Consider the following 17,666-nt stretch of genomic DNA (forward strand, 5'->3'; position numbering starts at 1 on the left):
TGAAAAACAAGCTAGAAGGTTTCAAGTTCGAGCCGTACCAATGCCACATTATTTGACATTAAGCACGGCGTTTACAAATGGTTAAAAAAAACAATACAACAACATTTTTGCAAATAAAACTACAAAACCTTCATTAAGGTGATATAAAAATATAGTAAATCTGTTATTATTTCCGAATAGTTTTCGGTTCAAGCAGCACCAATGTGACACTGTTTGCTTTTAAAGCTGGGGTTTACGGATAGCTCTAACAACAAGATTATTAAGAAAACTAACTCAATAAAGTAATTCTGTCACGTAAATTCCAAGTGTTTTATTAACAACAACACAATATTGTTTTAAAATAATAAAGGCAATAAACCTAGGAAGCAATCAAAGAAAAAGAAATAAGTTTGGCTTACTAAACATTTTGTTTCAATAGCCATATACGGGAGTCAAATTTACTCTTTGGCAAATGCATTTTTCTGTTTTCCTTGCGTGTCATTTAAAATGGTTTTTGCTTTGCTATTTTAATACCTATTCGTTTGTTTTTTTCACGGCTTGGGATTATTGTGCATTGTCGGCTCTATATAACAGCTACTGTAGTCTTTACCATCCTTATAAAACCTATCATTTGGTCCATTCGCGTAACTGACACTATTATTTTCTTCATCCAAACTTAGATAGATCGGGTCTTCATTTAACGCCTGATGATCACGTGTTCTCCAGTAAAATCTCCATAACACAAACAATGATAGAATTATAAAAGCTAAAACTCCTCCCAGGCCGATAAGAGCATATAAGTAAACAGGAAGGGAAGAAGAAGTTGGTTGAAGTGAGGGTAATTTAACTTGTGCTGCTGAAGTAGTTGATTTCCTTTCTGTGGTGGTTACTGCAGCAGTTAAAGTCTCTAAGACTAAATTTTTAGCTAAGGTTGTAGTCGTTGGAAATTTGACTAAGGTTGTAGAGACTTTAGCTAAGGTTGTTGTCGTTGGAAATTTGACTAAGGTTGTAGAGACTTTAGCTAAAGTTGTTGTCGTTGGAAATTTGACTAAGGTTGTAGGGACTTTAGCTAAGGTTGTAGTTGTTGGAAATTTGACTAAGGTTGTAGAGACTTTAGCTAAGGTTGTTGTCGTTGTTTTAGTTGTTGTTATTTTTTTAGTTGTTGGAGGAGGAGGATCGTAGTCGGGGTACTCCGGAGGCGGTGAAGGAGGAGCAGGGGGTGGAGGAGCAGGAGCTCTTCTTCGTCTTCTTCTCCAACTTAAACTTGGTCGAAGAAATAAAACCAAAATCACGAAAACTAACAAACTTGTTTTAAACATTTTTAAAATCTCAGTTGTAAATTTTTCTAGAATATTCTTAGCAAAACTTCACAAAACATGAGTTTTGTATTTCATTAAAATTAATATTACTATATCTTGCTTAACTCAAACGCTTTAAATATCAGTTTACCTAGTGTATATTAGTCGATATAAGAATGGGATGTTGTTTTATGTACGGCTTAATGTGTAGGTTTCGTACGTTTAAGTAACAAACATTTTTTAATATTTATTTTACAGCAAAGTCTGTGTAGAAATAGGGAAGTCGTGGGCTTATTTTACAGCAAACTAAATTTAGATACTTTGTTGGTTATTTCATACGCCGTTAGATGTCGACAAAGAACAAAGCACGCTTAAATTTTTTGGCTATACGTATTTAAAAAAAATTATTTATTAATTGCAGGCAGTTGGGATCGAACCTCGGGCCTTGTTTCTTCAACAAATTGTAACAAAGCTAAAACTTGGTATAATTTATTCCAACAAAAACAAATTAAATATTTCGTTTAGTGTATCGGAACAACTCTTAACTATAAATAAGTTAAATTGTGCCAATCTTATGACAACCTTCCGATAACTTAATTTGTGACGTCATCGCGGCGGGTGTTACGTCACATAATATCATTATTACGTATGAATCATATTGTTATTTACGCACTAATATAGGTTGTGTTTACGTGTGATTATGGTGTCATAATACACATACAAGGTCAAGTGACTTTGAATCATTTGAAAGGGTTGTTTATTGTCAATCAAGTTTTAAGTTTCATTCGTTGTTTACTTTTTTGTTTAATTTGGGATATAGTCAACTTGATATCTTTTTATATGTGATGTCATTCAACGCTGGCTAAGTTAAATTGAATTTAAGTAACATTAGGTTATATTTGTGGTTTATATTTTGTATTTGATTTAAATTGAATAGGATTGGATTTTTAATTGAGATAAAAAGTAAAGCGTATATTAAACTGCGTTTCAGTAAAATAAATTAAGATATTTTGCTGGTCATACGTATTTTTGCACCCGATACATATATATATTAAATGGGAAATCGTAATTAGGTTGTATGGACTTGAATTCTTAACTTAACGTCAATTCTGACGTAAATTCTGACTACAATCTTTTAAATCAAATGCGTGGGAAATGTATTGAATATATTCACACGTAATTCGGGTTTACGTTTTTCTCTGTATCGTGAATACCACAAATTTCTTGAAAATAATGACGACTATATGACAGTTGGTTTATATATTTTTTACATTTATATATGGATCTAAGCTTTAAAATTTTCGTTTTTTTAAGTTACTAATTGATAAATACGATAAATGGTCTTTAGGAGTCTTTGCAATTAATTGGTTTTGTAATTGAATAAAATTAAATAAAAATTGGTTGTTGCGATTTAATTAAGGGGGATTTTTGTTTGATATATTTGTAAATAAATTTTCCCAGATGTATAAATACAAAACGAGGCTAATTTGGATGTACTTTCAAGTAGATTTTAAATACGGGTTTTTCCGTTAGTTTTTATATTTTAAAGTTTACAAATATTCAAGGTAAAAAGCTTTTATAAAGTTAAAAATATATGTAAAGTAAATATACCTAAAAACTAAAAATATATATTTTTGTATGTGTCATTGTTACTGTTTTATTTTTGCTTCACTTATACGGGCTCTATATTATGATAGTGCTATATGAAAAATATCCGAATTTATTTTAAGAAATTATTAATAAAAACCTGTTTTTATGGGTTTCATTTATAAATAATTATTTTTAAAAATTAACTTAATTTAAATATGCCAGCTTACAAATTTTATTTAACTTTTAATTTATTTTCATTTTAGAAATGAAAGAAATCTTATTCAGTAGCAACCTTCACAAACTAATTAATTACACAATCTTAATTTAATTATCTAATCAGTTTAACACAAATAAATAATATTGGAATTTTGTATATCCGCGTAGGCAAAATATTAATTTAAATAAACAATAAAACAGGCGCCAACTTATATTATCTAATTACTTAAATTACATTAAAATATTTAACAAACAACATTCAAATTAATAAAACAATTTATTAACAATTCAGAATCAGTAATAACATATAAATATTTGTAAAGTTATGACGTCATTTACCTACAATATTCGATATATAATTAAGTGTTATTATATATCAACGTATATCTTTACATTTCTTCTTTTCATTGTGATACTTTCCCGTTGTCGCCAGAGTGTGGATTGACGTCACAGTTTGCTTTTCCAGGTCATTAAATCTAACTGGAATTGTAATATTCGATTTTTAAAGCCAAGTATAGAATTGCATTCTACCAAATGGTTTTAGATTTAATATTCTATTGTTAGATTTATATATATAGATAATAAGGGCGCCATAAACAATTGCTAAAATCTTTACAAAAAAGCATGAGTTTTGGTTCCTAAAATTTTATTAGGTTGTTTTAAATGGGATTATTGTTTAATGTTATTATGACAAAAAGAAAAAAATCTAATTAAAAAATCTAATTTTAAGCTATACATAGGACCATAAAATCGTAAAATAAAATTTAATTGTTTAATTAAAAGTTATATTTGATAAGAAAAGCAGAATTATTCCTTACTGAGGTCAAATACATTAATCTTTGCTGTTCTTACATTTCGCGGCACGCTTTTTCAATCAAGCAGTTCCATCGATTTTCGATAGGTCACGTGACCATGTATCGATCTCCGTTGGAATTGGAAATAAAACCTGATGAGAATTAAATAGGAACCTGCCAATGCAGATTTTTTTGTGTTGGTATATTCGATTTTACTTTGCAAGCATCACGTGAATTATATTGGATTTAAATTAGATGACATTTTTTTACATTTTTAGTTCTATTTAAAATTAAGTTCATTTTTTAAAAATCAAACTTGTTAAAAAAAACGTAACTAACAAAGGCTTAAAAACAGCATTGGGTTAAGCATACTTTTCATAGTTAAATAAAAAAAAAAATTGAAGGTAATATCCTAACGTTAATAATTACTCATTGCGTAGTAGTTGCTATTTGGTCAATAATTTATAAATGATTTTAAGGAAACCGTATTCCAATCTCATCGTTGATTGTTTGTAAAAGCGTTTCAATCGACTGGTGTCATTTTATAAATGCGTTACGTCATCATGTGTGTTCGTTGTAGCGAAAAAATCGAGTCCATTAGCCCCGGTGTATGTACATTCGATAAACAAAATTTATTTAATGTTAGGTGACATTTTTTAATGGCGATTTTTGTTTGATTTAGATCTTTTGTACTTTATTATAGAGTCTATAAATTTGTTTTAGCTTTGAAGCTTTTTTAAAGGTGTGGTAATAAAAAAAAAGAAATTTTTATTGATAAAAACACAAGTTTGTTACATTGTTGTCACAATATAAGAAATAACGTCAATAGTCAATTAGTTTCTGACAAATTATGTCTATAAACCAACACACTCAGGCAAATAAAAATGTCAGACCATACGTTCATAGTTCTACATTATACGACTCTGCTTCACCAACTTCATGACGCGATTTTTTACGACGTTCACGTCATATTTTGTGTAAATGTCACATGTGAATTTTGTTTGACTAATGTTCGTCTATAAATGGGTACACCTTAATAGGTAATTTTACAACGTTGAATGTTTAAGTATTGTGAGATGGTTTTGGGAAAGCCATCAATAATTAACCTTAAGGAAGCAGCAGGGTGGATTTGTATTGACCGTGTTTTTGGTGGGCTGCTCGTAGCATGTAGTGACGTTTAAGCAGCTTTAATTCTGCGCTGATTATGCAGCAAACAGTTTAGGTTAAGCATGAGTTTTGAAGCTTGAGCATGAGTAGAACATAAGGTTACCTATTTTAAGATGCATTTTACGGTATATAACTTAGCGTTTATTATAGTGTTTGAGTCATTCTGCTATATACGAAAATCATAAGTGTGTAGGTTTTTTCGTTAAGTCGTCAGGTTGTTTAGAAAACAAATATAATATCGAAAGTTAGATCAAGCGATGAATCAATTCTCCCCGACAAGTTATATAAACGTAAACGCCCGTCTACCTATTACGATAAATATGAAATCTCAAAATAGAAACTAGACGTATACCTTCAGTCACAAGGTTAAGTCGATGCCCTGTTATAGAGCCTGGCTTAGCGCTGATGTTGTTAATGACTTGTGCACTGTGTTGAGTATTCCGTGTTGAAAGGTTTAAACCACGATTGATTTATAATCTAACAAGTGCTTTACAGTACGCTAGAAGAACCTATATGTTATATAGACAAAGTTTGATATAATTTTTATAAAAATTAATAATAAAAGTACTTAGATTTTTATGGGAATAAATTTGTTATTAAAAATTAATGCGTTTTAAACACCCTAGCTAGTTTTTGGATTTTGTTTATATGACATTTACGTTGTTTATTTACATTCAAGACAGAACAAAATTTACAAAGGTCGAAGTTTCAGAAAAAAACAACCAACAGGCACTTGTTCGTGATAAGATGGGATTTTCCAAGGAGTTTAATGTGTAAACAAACAACTCAAAACATTTCCACATTTTTTTTTATTTTCCAGTTCGTTCGGCGCTATGTTAGTAAACTATAGCGGAATGTCTGTTGTTGTGTCTTTATCTCCGTAAAATACAGCAAACGAGGCGGCCCACCGGAATAAATAGCCTCTAATTCGGTCTCCTATTTCGTAAACTTGTAGGGAGCGTAGATAAGCGAGAGAGGTAATCGCCTGTTCGGTTACGAAAAAGGATCGATAAAAGCACGGCTCTGTTTTGAAGGGAGTACAGTCGTGTTGTCTATCTCTGTTCAAACTAACTTTGAATACGTGAGCACATTGGTTATTATAGCGCGAGGTTTAGAATAGGTTTTAAATACACATTTAAGCGTTAGTTGTTGCTGAAATTACATATAGAATATACACAGCGGTTTATGAACGACAGTTTGTTGTTAAAGGGTGTTATTTTTTTGAAAATAACGAAATACTTTGTTATATTATAGTTTGGTAAGGTAATAGTGTTTCTATATAACTGCCCAGGAGGTAATTGCTTGGTCTATGAACGCCCAAGTCCATACAGCGAAGGCTAAGGCGACGAAAACGACAAAATTAACCTCGGGGAAGCTGAACAGCGGGACTCGGAGACCGAAAGACCCGGGAAATAACAACAACAAGACCCCGATGGCACCCGACCTATCCGGGAGGTTTAGTAAGGATTATTGCGAAGATGATCAGCTGACGCCTGACGTCATACCCGCTGCAGAAAAGAGCGAAATCGAACGGGAAAATCGACTGAAATGTGTTCTACTAGGCGACGGCGCGGTTGGGAAAACAAGCTTAATTGTCAGCTATTCCACGAATGGATATCCCACCGAATATGTCCCGACTGCTTACGATCATTACACAGGTATATTATACACTATTCATATAGATCCTAATCAGGCTGTAGCTTATGTTTGTTTGTGTTATTAAACGCGATTAGTAGGTTATCAAGGTCATGTTTTACGTTTGATAATTTGATTATTCAATCAGTCATTGTTTTTTCCGACCTGTATGCATAACAGCGACGTGATATCACGAACGGTAAATATTGATGCATTAGCAACTAAGCTGCCATTGTTTTGGTTAATCTCGGTGTTGTTTTCGCTTTTTGACTCACACGTCGTAGAGGTAAAACCTTAACTCTGTTTGCATTTGAACCTAATCCCTCTTTTTTTTCGCTCGTCAGAGGCAAAAACGGCCTTCGGCTTTTTGCCTTTGTTTGTATTGCCACATGATCACGTGATCTGTAATTACATTACTGATGGAATCGAAACCAGCGGCCTTGCATTATGTTGCTTGTTTCAAACCGCGAAAATAAGATAGTGAGTTCGGTAAGCCTGTAATCCTGCCATGCTTATTATAAGTGGATTGTCGGAGAATAATTGTTTTATTCTGCCAGGAAATGAACGAATTAACTAGGCCAGTTTGGATTTGTTGTGTACTCAAATAGGCTGTTAAACACACTTTGAAATTTACCAATAAACACATGTTTACATTTATACTTATGCAATTATGATTGTTTACTTATAAAAAATGCAACTAACGAGTTTATAATCACTGAAATTTGATATTCCTAGATCAATTTTTAAATCTTTTTCTAAACTCTTGTTTTTTTGTTGTTTTTAGTTCGCGTTAGAATCGGCGAAAATCCAGTCCGGCTTCAAATCTGCGACACTGCCGGCCAGGTAAGGTTTAAGTTATTATCACATAATTGCTGTTGTATGTGTGTAACTAATACCGTGATAACAGCTCCCAGTGTTTATTGCAATTTGCCAACTACAAATTACTAAGGTTGTAAAGTGAATAAACGTTTGAACAAAACCCGTGTTTACGAGCGCAGTTTGGCAAGTAATGCCTTGAAGTTTCGAGGGTACTAAAGCTTGAATGTTTGCTAGGCTCGTATACGATTTGGTAAACAGTGAACGCACCGTTTGAAGTGTCAGGGCACAAGTGGTCCTGTACCTTTAATACGCTTTTCGCCTGCGCCTTAACTAAGTTAAAAGACATTAAACCAACCACCGCTGTATACCTGTGGGCTTTACTAGTTCGTTCCCCCGAGATTTGAGCGCAGTTGTTTTCAAAGACAAAACCACGGATCGAGTTTCCGTCAGTAAATCCAATCAAAAAATCATCGACTTTATGTAGTAGGTATTGGCAGGTCGGTCACGTGACTTGCGTGACGTAGGCCCGTGAAAAATCGAAGTCGTAGGGCGGGCTTTCCATCGTTAATCGTTAGTCGATAGCTGTTTGATGACAATTTATGAGTTATCGTTATAGCTTCAATTACGCTTTAGTTGTATTAAGTAAACACGCCGCGCTCTGGAAAAAGGTTGGCTTATATTTATTACGTGAGTCTATTTTCTTTCGTTTTCTGACCAGACAGATTTCCTATTAGACTGAAACATAAACGCCCATGTTTTAATAACATTAAAATTTCGGCCCATCCTGTATAAACTCGCGCGGATTAACGAAAATTCTTTGTTAGAAAACCAAGTTGCCCACTTCCAAAGCCATTGTGTTTTTTCTCTTTGTTTATTTGAATGTCCGTCAAACGAAAACTCCGATTTTAAGCTGTTAAACGTGCCGCCCAATAAGCTGTGTATTAGGTTAGGATAACCTCCACTCTTGTGATTATAACTCTAAAGGCTTTGAACTATGTTTAAATGGGTAGATAGCGTTCAAAATCCGACTAAAATGTCGAATAAATCATGAGTTAAAATCACAAAAATTTACCCAAATAAAAAATATTCTAAGTTTCTTTATCTGAAAAAAGAAATATTTTAAAAGTTTCGACATTTTAAAACCTTAAGTCATCTGAGTTTGTTTTCAAACTTAAGAAACCGATCAACAGTTCAGATTATGACGTCAGTCCCCATGACGTCACGTAATCAAATTAATTGTCGTAAATTAGTTTATGCCGTCCAACTCGCTTTATTATCCTAATAAGACTATAGGTTTAATTAAATTATAGGGTAGGAACTTTATACACGTAAGAACGATAAAGGTCATATCTATATTGTGATCTTGTTTTTAATTTTCAATTAAGAAATCTGAAATAATTTCGAAAAACACCTAGTTGGTGGTCTATGGGTAAAAATGTATCATTATATCACTTTTTATTTTGTTTGGGTATTTTCCGTTGCTTATAAGGCTTAATCACTACATTTATAATTGAATGTACATTGGTTTAAAGCATTAAGATATGCTTCTTTAAATATATAGAGTTTAAATTAAAGATATATTTAAATATTTCATAATATCCTAACGTTATAACGTATATATATTACACATCTAATTATTAATATCAGTTTTTAATCTAGGGCGTATACAGTTTATTTTTAAATCTCGATTTAATAAAACCTATAGGCTTTGGCTTTGTCATGAAATATTAAAATACTGAGTACTAAGTATCTTGAAGGAGTGTTTTTAATCAAGAATTAACGATTTTCTATTTTTAAAATAAAAAAAAATTGTAATTTAAGGTAGTAAAGTGAAAACAATAAAAATTTAAATAAAATTAATAATCGATGATAAAATAAACATAGATTTTTACACCTAAAAATTATAAAAAAAAACTAATTTTTTTTAAGTGCTTTAGTTCTTGAAAATTATTTTTAATTCATTGGCAAAACTTTCTAAGAAACTTAAACCATTTTATTTTATACACAAAACCGCCCCCATGTTTGTTAATAATAAATCTCCTATAACAAAGCCGGATGAAACCAGTTAACTTGTATTCATTTACTTCAACCGTGATTCAAGTACAAAAGAACAAGTCTATTTTAGGGGCCCCAAAAATTACTTAATCTCTTATTTTCCAATTCTAAAAATTTTCTCTTCACTTTTAAATTATATATGGATAAGGATATTTCTTATAATAGAAGGACATGGTAACTTGTACTTTACAATGGCCGTAATTTCCGGGCGAAACTGCCTTAGAATCGACCTTTTTAGATTGTGTTTTGTAATACAGACCACCGAGATCGGTTGTTTCGACTTTGGCGCCCATATGCTGATGACGTCATTCTCATTGATACGCTGATGTGCGCTGTAATTGTGGTTTTAATGACAGGGCGATAACGCACTAAGACCGATTATTAAATTCGCGATATAACAATGCCTGAACGACATCAATAAGATATTATCGAATATTAATATTAAAATTCAAACCAAAAAAGTAATTCAACGAAATAAACAAGTATGTTGTTCAGTTTAAAGTTTATTAAACCCCCGTAAATTGATATTTTTATTTTTCCATTTTGATCTGTAATTCTCGCCATAATTGGCTGGCAGGTGCGAGGATAAAAAAAACCTCGTTGTTTTTCGTGACGTCATAATCTTTGAAGTCGGCCTAGGTTATTATTATGACTGGCTCGTATTGCCTTATTAGCTAACGCGGCTTATACGCGACCTTTATTTACGACTGCGAAGTTAGGCCAAGCATGAAGATAAGAGGCTTGAATAGTTAGACGGGAAGTCTGTTTTGCGGTGGGTTATAATTCTCTTGTTTTGGAAGTTTAACGTATATGGCGGTTCGGAACGTGCTGTATATAAGGTTAACACGACTCTGCTTTTAATATTGCTTTATATCTTTTTAAACGGTTCTTACGCCTGCTTGTTTTTTAATAAAGTGCGGTAAAGAAATCTTGTTACTAAATGGGGGATAAAATTTCCCAATACTGTGATTAAGTAACCTGTGATTTGATAAATCTATTAAAGTTACTGGTAAAACAGGATTCAAAAGAGTAAACTAACATTTTTAATTCTCCCATAATCTTATCGCTAATACTGCGCGTGATGTTGATTTTGCTAGGTAGCCGATACATCAACTTTTTCGCGACATATTTTTTGATTTGTTATTCCAACGATCGCGGAGTCAAGTGGCAATTGACCCTCATCGTATTTCTTAGCTCCCCGTTTTTAGCGTTTATTGCTTGGCAAACATGCAGCGCATGACTTTAGCCTTATTTCCACTCAAGAACATAACCCAAAACCTGTAATATTCGACGTGTTTTGTTTGGAAAATCGAATGGCAGGAGCAATATATCCTGTAGTGTAAACATAAAGGGCATAATTCATAGCTTTGTTCAAACATGGAGGGGAGTTATACGTGTTTGCTCTTAACGAATTATTGCCAGTTTATCGAAATTGGCCTTCGTTATAACCTTGCGCAAAAAGTTTTACTGCGTTTGGCGGTTTTAAGCCTAAGTGGGAGAATAATTTATATATGCTACTGTGCGTTGATCTCTTGTAATATAATTGCTACAAACACAGTAGAATTAGTAACACTCCTTGAGAAACAACATAAATTTAGACAAATTTGAATGGCTGATTTTTATTAATTTTAACATTTTTTCTCTTATTTTTTAGGATGAATTTGATGGTATGAGACCACTTTGTTACCCAGGTACTGATGTATTCCTCGTTTGCTTCAGCGTGGTGAGACCAACTTCCTTATGCAATGTAAGAGATAAATGGTTACCAGAGATTAAGAAATACAACCCAAAAGTTCCTATCATTTTAGTTGGGACACAGATCGACCTAAGAAATGATTTAGATGTTCTTGTAGACTTGGCAAGGTTTAGGTAATGATTTGTTTCTAATTTAATTTAATTACTTTCTTAATTTAATTAAAATCTAATTTAATTACTTTCTAAATCGTTATCGCGGACTAGCATGGTCAATATTAAATTAAAAGTTAATTAATTGTGTTGTGGGTTAGACATAAATCATTGTGTTAATAAACACTTGTGAATATATTAACTTTTTGTTTGTTAAGTGAATAATTCAAACACTTAGTTAATGAAGTTGCGTGTTGTGAATGGACTTTAATACCAAGTTGAACTTTGTACTGATTTAATAGGAAATTACCGGTTAATTGCATTTAATAATTTTATTTTGTTATAAAAATTGAGGATAAATTAACTTTTTATATTTTAGTGAACGTCCAGTCGATGAAGAGGAAGCTGCTCATTTTGCGGATCAATGCGGAGCCACCTCCTACGTGGAATGTTCCGCTTTAACGCAGAAGAACCTTAAAGATGTATTCGACACCGCGCTTATGGAAGCACTTGAATATAAGGAAAAATCCGAGCGGAAAAGTCAGCGGAAGCGGCGGAGAACTTGGCGAAGGCGGAAAAGCTCTTCCTCTAAATCTGTGAATCCGAAAAAGCGGAAAAACCACGGGGTCTGGTGGCGGAAATATCTCTGCTTCTCATAGCCTAAAATAAACCTTGCCACTAAGGGTGGTGACGTAACAATGACGTAACGGCGCCGAGGTTCGAACGATCGAGATATATATATCGCGTCGACGTGGCGCTGTTCCGCTTTTTAAGCCATGCTGTGGGTTCCTATGACGTAACGGGATGACGTCATCATGTAATAAGCACAATCTGGTTTATATCAGGTTGTCATGGCAGTAAAAATACAAAGTCACGAGTTTACAAAAGCCGTTTTAACCAATAAGGGTTTTAACACTCACTGGCTACGCCCTATAACTCTTTAAGTATTATAACTTGAATTCTAAACACAAGTTCGTGTAAATTTGGTGCCGAACGCTTGGTATAGGGTTATTGTTAAGCGTTCAAGTGCATGTTAATTTGCGCAAAGGTCGGATTGGAAAAAAACACACTGTGCCTATATAAATATAAGGGTTTTAAAATCATTCATTAAATATTAAAGTCCGTGTTATATTTATTTAACTCTGACAGAAAAACAAATTGGTTTTAATTTTTTTGTGATGCAATTTTTAATTTTTTGCGAATTATTTTTATTTTCTATTTTATTAATTTTTAATTTTTATTCAGTCGTAATTATCGTCTATATATCGACCCCTTGATTACCGTTATTTATTTATTTTTTTGCTTATACTTGAGTATGCTTCAGTATCTCCAGACATATTAATCTATGCTGTGTTATGACCGTTTAATTATTCGCAATATTGTAACAAAAAATCAATTTTTAAGCTTATTAGAATAAGGAGAACGCGTACTTTTTGGGCCCGGAGTACTTCTCAAATTACTGTGTAAAGCTGAACTTAAACGAAGTCGCGAAAACAAATAAAAAAAGCAAAAATATTGAGGTTTGGTGATTCATTGAAGGTTTAGCTCTTAAGCTGGCGACTAATTAAATATTTAAACCGACTTCGTACGCGTATGACTTGGTGTTGGCACAGCATTATATCGAAACTTATTATTAACACAATCTAGCCTTAAATTTAACCCAATTTTGTTGACTTTTGGCTTTACAGATTAAGCCTATTATTGCTAGCTAAGCATGTTCGTATTTAAACGTTTATTTATGAGTGGAAAATCATGTTTTTGAAGCAGTAACGTTACAATTTCGCAATAACGTTTTTAAATTAATCGTGGTCAAAATATATAAGACTAAGCACATTTTTATTCGGAAATATGAGTTGCTATAAATGGACATTTTTGGTAAAACCTGTGTCATACACTATGTAATGACGATGATAACTTAGTTTAAATATTGTTTGGTTAAGATGTGTTGTGTCATTTACTGGACCTATGGCTAGGCAAAAATGATCTTAATAACTTAAGCTATAAATCGTTATAACCACCGTAGAATTTTGCTTTTTTAACTGAACGCTATCACAGCGGGGTCCGCTTTTTCATATTTGGATTCTTTATTTTGTTCTTAAAATCACAATTTTATCTCAGCGTGTGGTTTATAGCAAAGTTTATTTTGGTCATTTTTAATAAAGCAAACCAGTTTGATTCGTAATGAAAAGCTGTGAATCACAAAAGCTGTAATCATAACAACTCTGTGAATATCGCATGTAGAAAACACGGATTGCAGTTTTATTAAAAAAGTCAAAGTTAAAATACATTTGCAAATATTACACAATTATTTTAAAATTTGGTGAAGCATTTTCTGTGATCATATTATTTTCATTGTTTATTTTCCTATTTGTAAACACATCGTTAATTTAACATTTGCTTATTGAAAATGTGCAACACCTGCTTCTTGTGAAAAGGCGTTTTTTAACATTCTGCTTGAAACAAAAAAACGCCCAAACGCTTTTTGTTAAACGAAGCCTATAATACATGCAGCTGTGGTTCTTAACTACTAAAGTATAGTGTAGTTAACTAAATTAATATAGCATTAGTTTTGCAAAGAACCCAATATACTGACAAAAAGGAAATTGGAGAAAATGGTAAGATACGAAAATAAACAAGTTCAACTTCGTAAAAATATTTGGATATGAAACAATATCAGAATCTGTAAGTTAGTAAATTGCTTTTAAAATGTGATATAGGAAATAAAGTTGAAGTTTTGTGACGTTTTGGAAACCCTTATTAATGTTATTACTGCAATATGACGTGTAGGTAGGTCAATGTTCAAAAAACTAAACAGGCATTGGTTTTTTGTTGTTTAGTTTGCTTTTGACAAGATACAAAATTGGACAAGTTCAACTTTGTGAAGATATCACTTTTCGCCATGAAACAATATCAGACTGTAAGTTGGGTAAAATATTTAAAGAAATGTGATATAAAATGTTAAGTTAAAGTTATGTGCTTGTTGAGAACCAACTAAAAGCGCTATTACTATGGGTTAATGTCCAAGTAACTAACCAAAATAAATCCTTTTTATTGTTTAGTTTACTTTTTGAATGTCCTAAAACCAAAACTTAAAATTAGTTGATCTTTTAAAAGTGTTTAAATTCCCAAATGTAGCGATTGCGACACATCTGAGTTGATATTTCGCCGTGTGAATATCAGTTTTAACTTCCTGGTAACTTAAACCGGGAAAGTGCATTTACATTTAAACAAACGTAGGACTATACACGGTGTTAATTGCTTTGGGTGGAGCCTTTATTTTAAAGTGGTGTCGTATTGCTTTAGCTTAGGCAAAGGGAAAACGCTTTAAAGACTAGGGCGTGAGAATCGAATTAGCTTTACCCACAACTCGTTTTAAATAAGACCTGTTTGTATTGTACCGGTCTTACCAAACGCAACTTTAATAAAGTCAGTACATTGTGTTGTGTAATAAAAGAGACTTTGCCGCACCCAGGGTCTATAGAAAGTGAATGTGTTATGTCTGTGAGCTTAATATGAGCCGTACGTGATGTGGTTAGATGTTAATTAAATTAAAAGGTGTCGTACATTCAGTATTTCCTATAATCTTGTTTGATCAATTCAAAACAAAACCAAATAAATGTTAATTACGCAAACACTCAATTTTATTACGCGATTTTGTATCCCATGCTTAAACATTTACGTATATTAAAGTTAACGTTATAATCACAATCACTTCTCTTAATATTCCGTTATTAGGAATTTTTATGCTATGGGTAATTTAGACTTCGCGGATTTTCAGGTATTTTATTATCACTTTCTCTTGTAAATGTTAACGACCGGCTATAACTTACATCTATACATTAAACAACCGAACAAGAAGGTAAACATGAAATCCGGTAAAATACAAATGTCTTGTTTGTATTAGCAGGTGTATTAAAATTCCTTAACGCGCCAATGTCCAGTTTGTGTAAATAAAAAGTGTTGCAAAAATATAGGTCACCGCTAGTTGGGGATAGAGAGCAGTGTATATATTTTAAATGTGCGTTTAACTTATAGTTGTTTTGCTTTTCAATTAAATATATGAAATTAAAATTATTGATTTACTAAAATATCAGATTTACGACGGTTTATAGGTCACCGTAAGTTGGGGCTAATGAGCAGCACATTTATTATTAATGTGCGGTATATACCTGCGCATGTAAATTATCGATTTAAATTGCGTCATAAAAAACATTTTTTTTGTAATACAATTTTTCTATTACGACATATTGTATATTTCTTTTTGGTAAACATGTTTTTGTAATTTTTTTTGTATGGGTATAATTTATTTGAGGGGAAAACAGGACACTTAATTATGTCGTAAAAATGTTCAATTTTATTAAAACAAATTTACCTTTCTTGATACTCGAGGGGTTAGAATAAAAACAGGTTTTCTTGCGACCGAAATGACAAAACAAATTATCTTTTAATACGTGTTGGAAATTTCCAACAAGAGAGTTTTGTTTTCTACAAATTTTTTGTTTGTTTTCGTTTGATTGACAGGCGGGGGCGGAGTCAAACGGGTTCGAATCTTGTTGTTGTTCGATTTTTGCTCGGAGTATGACGTCATATTAAGATTAATTGTTGATGATTTGTGATGGTTTGTGTGACCAAAGTGCTCGTTAAAATCACTTCGTTTAAAATTTGCTGATGAATCGAAATTTAAATCGAAATTTAATTGCTTATGGTAAATGGCTTGTAAATTTATATCTTGTGTATTTACTTGTATTGTGTAGGCCCTAACGCTTGCAAATAAGGTTTTATTGCTGGTTGCTTGGTAAATATCACAATCTAAATTTGCCCATATAAGTCAATTCGTTAATTGTTAGCAAAATCCACTTTAAAAATTCTAGAAACCTGTTTTTTTTTAAAAGTATATGTCGCCATACAACGTTAAAACATTACGTAATCTTCTTTACCAAGTGGCTTCTTATGCTAAAGTTAAGGACAGCTTTGAAGCTATCTCTACACAAAGTTAAGGGGACTTGAAATTTGTACTCACGAATAGGCGTTTCGATTTTGTTGGCAAATTTGGGATTAATTTACAAATCTGGTGTGATGTCGTTGGAATATTGTAATGAGAGTAGTCACGTGACTTACGGCGGGGTCACATGGGTACTTGGTATATAATAAAAATTAAAATATAGTTAGAACAATGTTACTGATTGTTTTATCGAGTTAATAACTTTATTTTATGAATAATCTAACCTCATGTTTGTTAAATAAATGTTACCTGTGCATATATTGTAAAAGCGATTACAAGTTGCCGTTTAACTTTTGTGCAAACGTTCGCTAAAACTATAAACAGACCCTTGCGTTGGTTACAACCTCAAGTTTACACACGTGCTCTGACGTCATAAGGACCACGCGCTAATGGCGTTATTTAAAATTCGAATAAAACTTATTCGAAGGAGGTGTGTATAGTGTGACGATGTTATTATACCCTTATCGAAAAAACAAGTATTACGTCATCAAGTTTTTAACCAAGTCAATATTAGGATGTATTTCAAGCGTTTTTTATTTGTTTCACTATATCGGGTATTGTAGGAGGTATTACCCGTTTAAAAACCACCAGTTTATTTTCCCCTCGGTTGAACTTTATAAGATCACTTTTTATTGGATAAACAATTTTGTTTAAATAAGGAGAAGTGTTTATTTAACAAAAAGGGTAATTTTTTTCTGGTAATACTGGGAATTGTATTGAATAAATAAATTGTTTTTATTCCCTGCAAGATAAGGCTATGACTTGGTAATTTCCAATGAAGTAAAAACAAGTTATTACTAGTTTTTTAACGTGTTTTTTTAGTTTTTTTTTATAGCCTTTTTAAAAATGACCCCCTTAACTTTAGTTCTAAATATAAGGTATTGGTCATTATATTTTTCTCAAACGGTGACCCACAAAAATTTAATTTTCCCTAACGCATTTAATCCCATGATTTGACCAGTCCCTGTATTTTAAGAACTAAACCAATCTCACCTACTCTGTGTTAAATCCCTTGAACCACACTCACAATGAAAAACGGATTTGTTTTCACGTAGATCGGCGGTTCCAAAAAAGCAGAATCATTCATAAAATTGTCAACAAGGTTTTATAGAAGTGGCAATTTCTAAATTTAAACGATTACCGATTTAACTTTAGGTCGTAAAATCTATTTTTATCAAAAATCGACGAAAACAATTTTATAAAGGTAACAATATCACGTGGTCTTAAGTACGCTTTATGAATAATCCGAAGTATTCTTTAAATTTC

At 32.3% G+C, this 17,666-nt stretch overlaps 1 protein-coding gene across 1 annotated transcript; it reads left to right on the forward strand.

Annotated features, from left to right (window-relative positions):
- The first annotated feature begins 6,302 nt into the window (after window positions 1–6,302).
- LOC145755579 (cell division control protein 42 homolog) lies at window positions 6,303–12,917 on the forward strand. Its single transcript, XM_082571818.1, has 4 exons — window positions 6,303–6,702; window positions 7,464–7,522; window positions 11,208–11,422; window positions 11,778–12,917. The coding sequence occupies exons 1-4, from the start codon at window positions 6,354–6,356 to the stop codon at window positions 12,055–12,057; spliced, it is 903 nt and encodes a 300-aa protein (XP_082427944.1). The 5' UTR covers window positions 6,303–6,353; the 3' UTR covers window positions 12,058–12,917.
- Window positions 12,918–17,666: the final 4,749 nt, after the last annotated feature.

Source organism: Corella eumyota, chromosome 6 (assembly GCF_963082875.1).
Source record: "Corella eumyota chromosome 6, kaCorEumy4.1, whole genome shotgun sequence".
Lineage (NCBI taxonomy): Eukaryota > Metazoa > Chordata > Ascidiacea > Phlebobranchia > Corellidae > Corella > Corella eumyota.

Bases quoted from the DNA above. Each gene is read 5' to 3' on its own strand.
- LOC145755579 (XM_082571818.1), top strand. From the start codon at position 6,354: ATGAACGCCCAAGTCCATACAGCGAAGGCTAAGGCGACGAAAACGACA. The intron at 7,523-11,207 runs GTAAGGTTTAAG...CTTATTTTTTAG, and splicing joins TCTGCGACACTGCCGGCCAG to GATGAATTTGATGGTATGAG. The intron at 11,423-11,777 runs GTAATGATTTGT...TTTATATTTTAG, and splicing joins GTAGACTTGGCAAGGTTTAG to TGAACGTCCAGTCGATGAAG.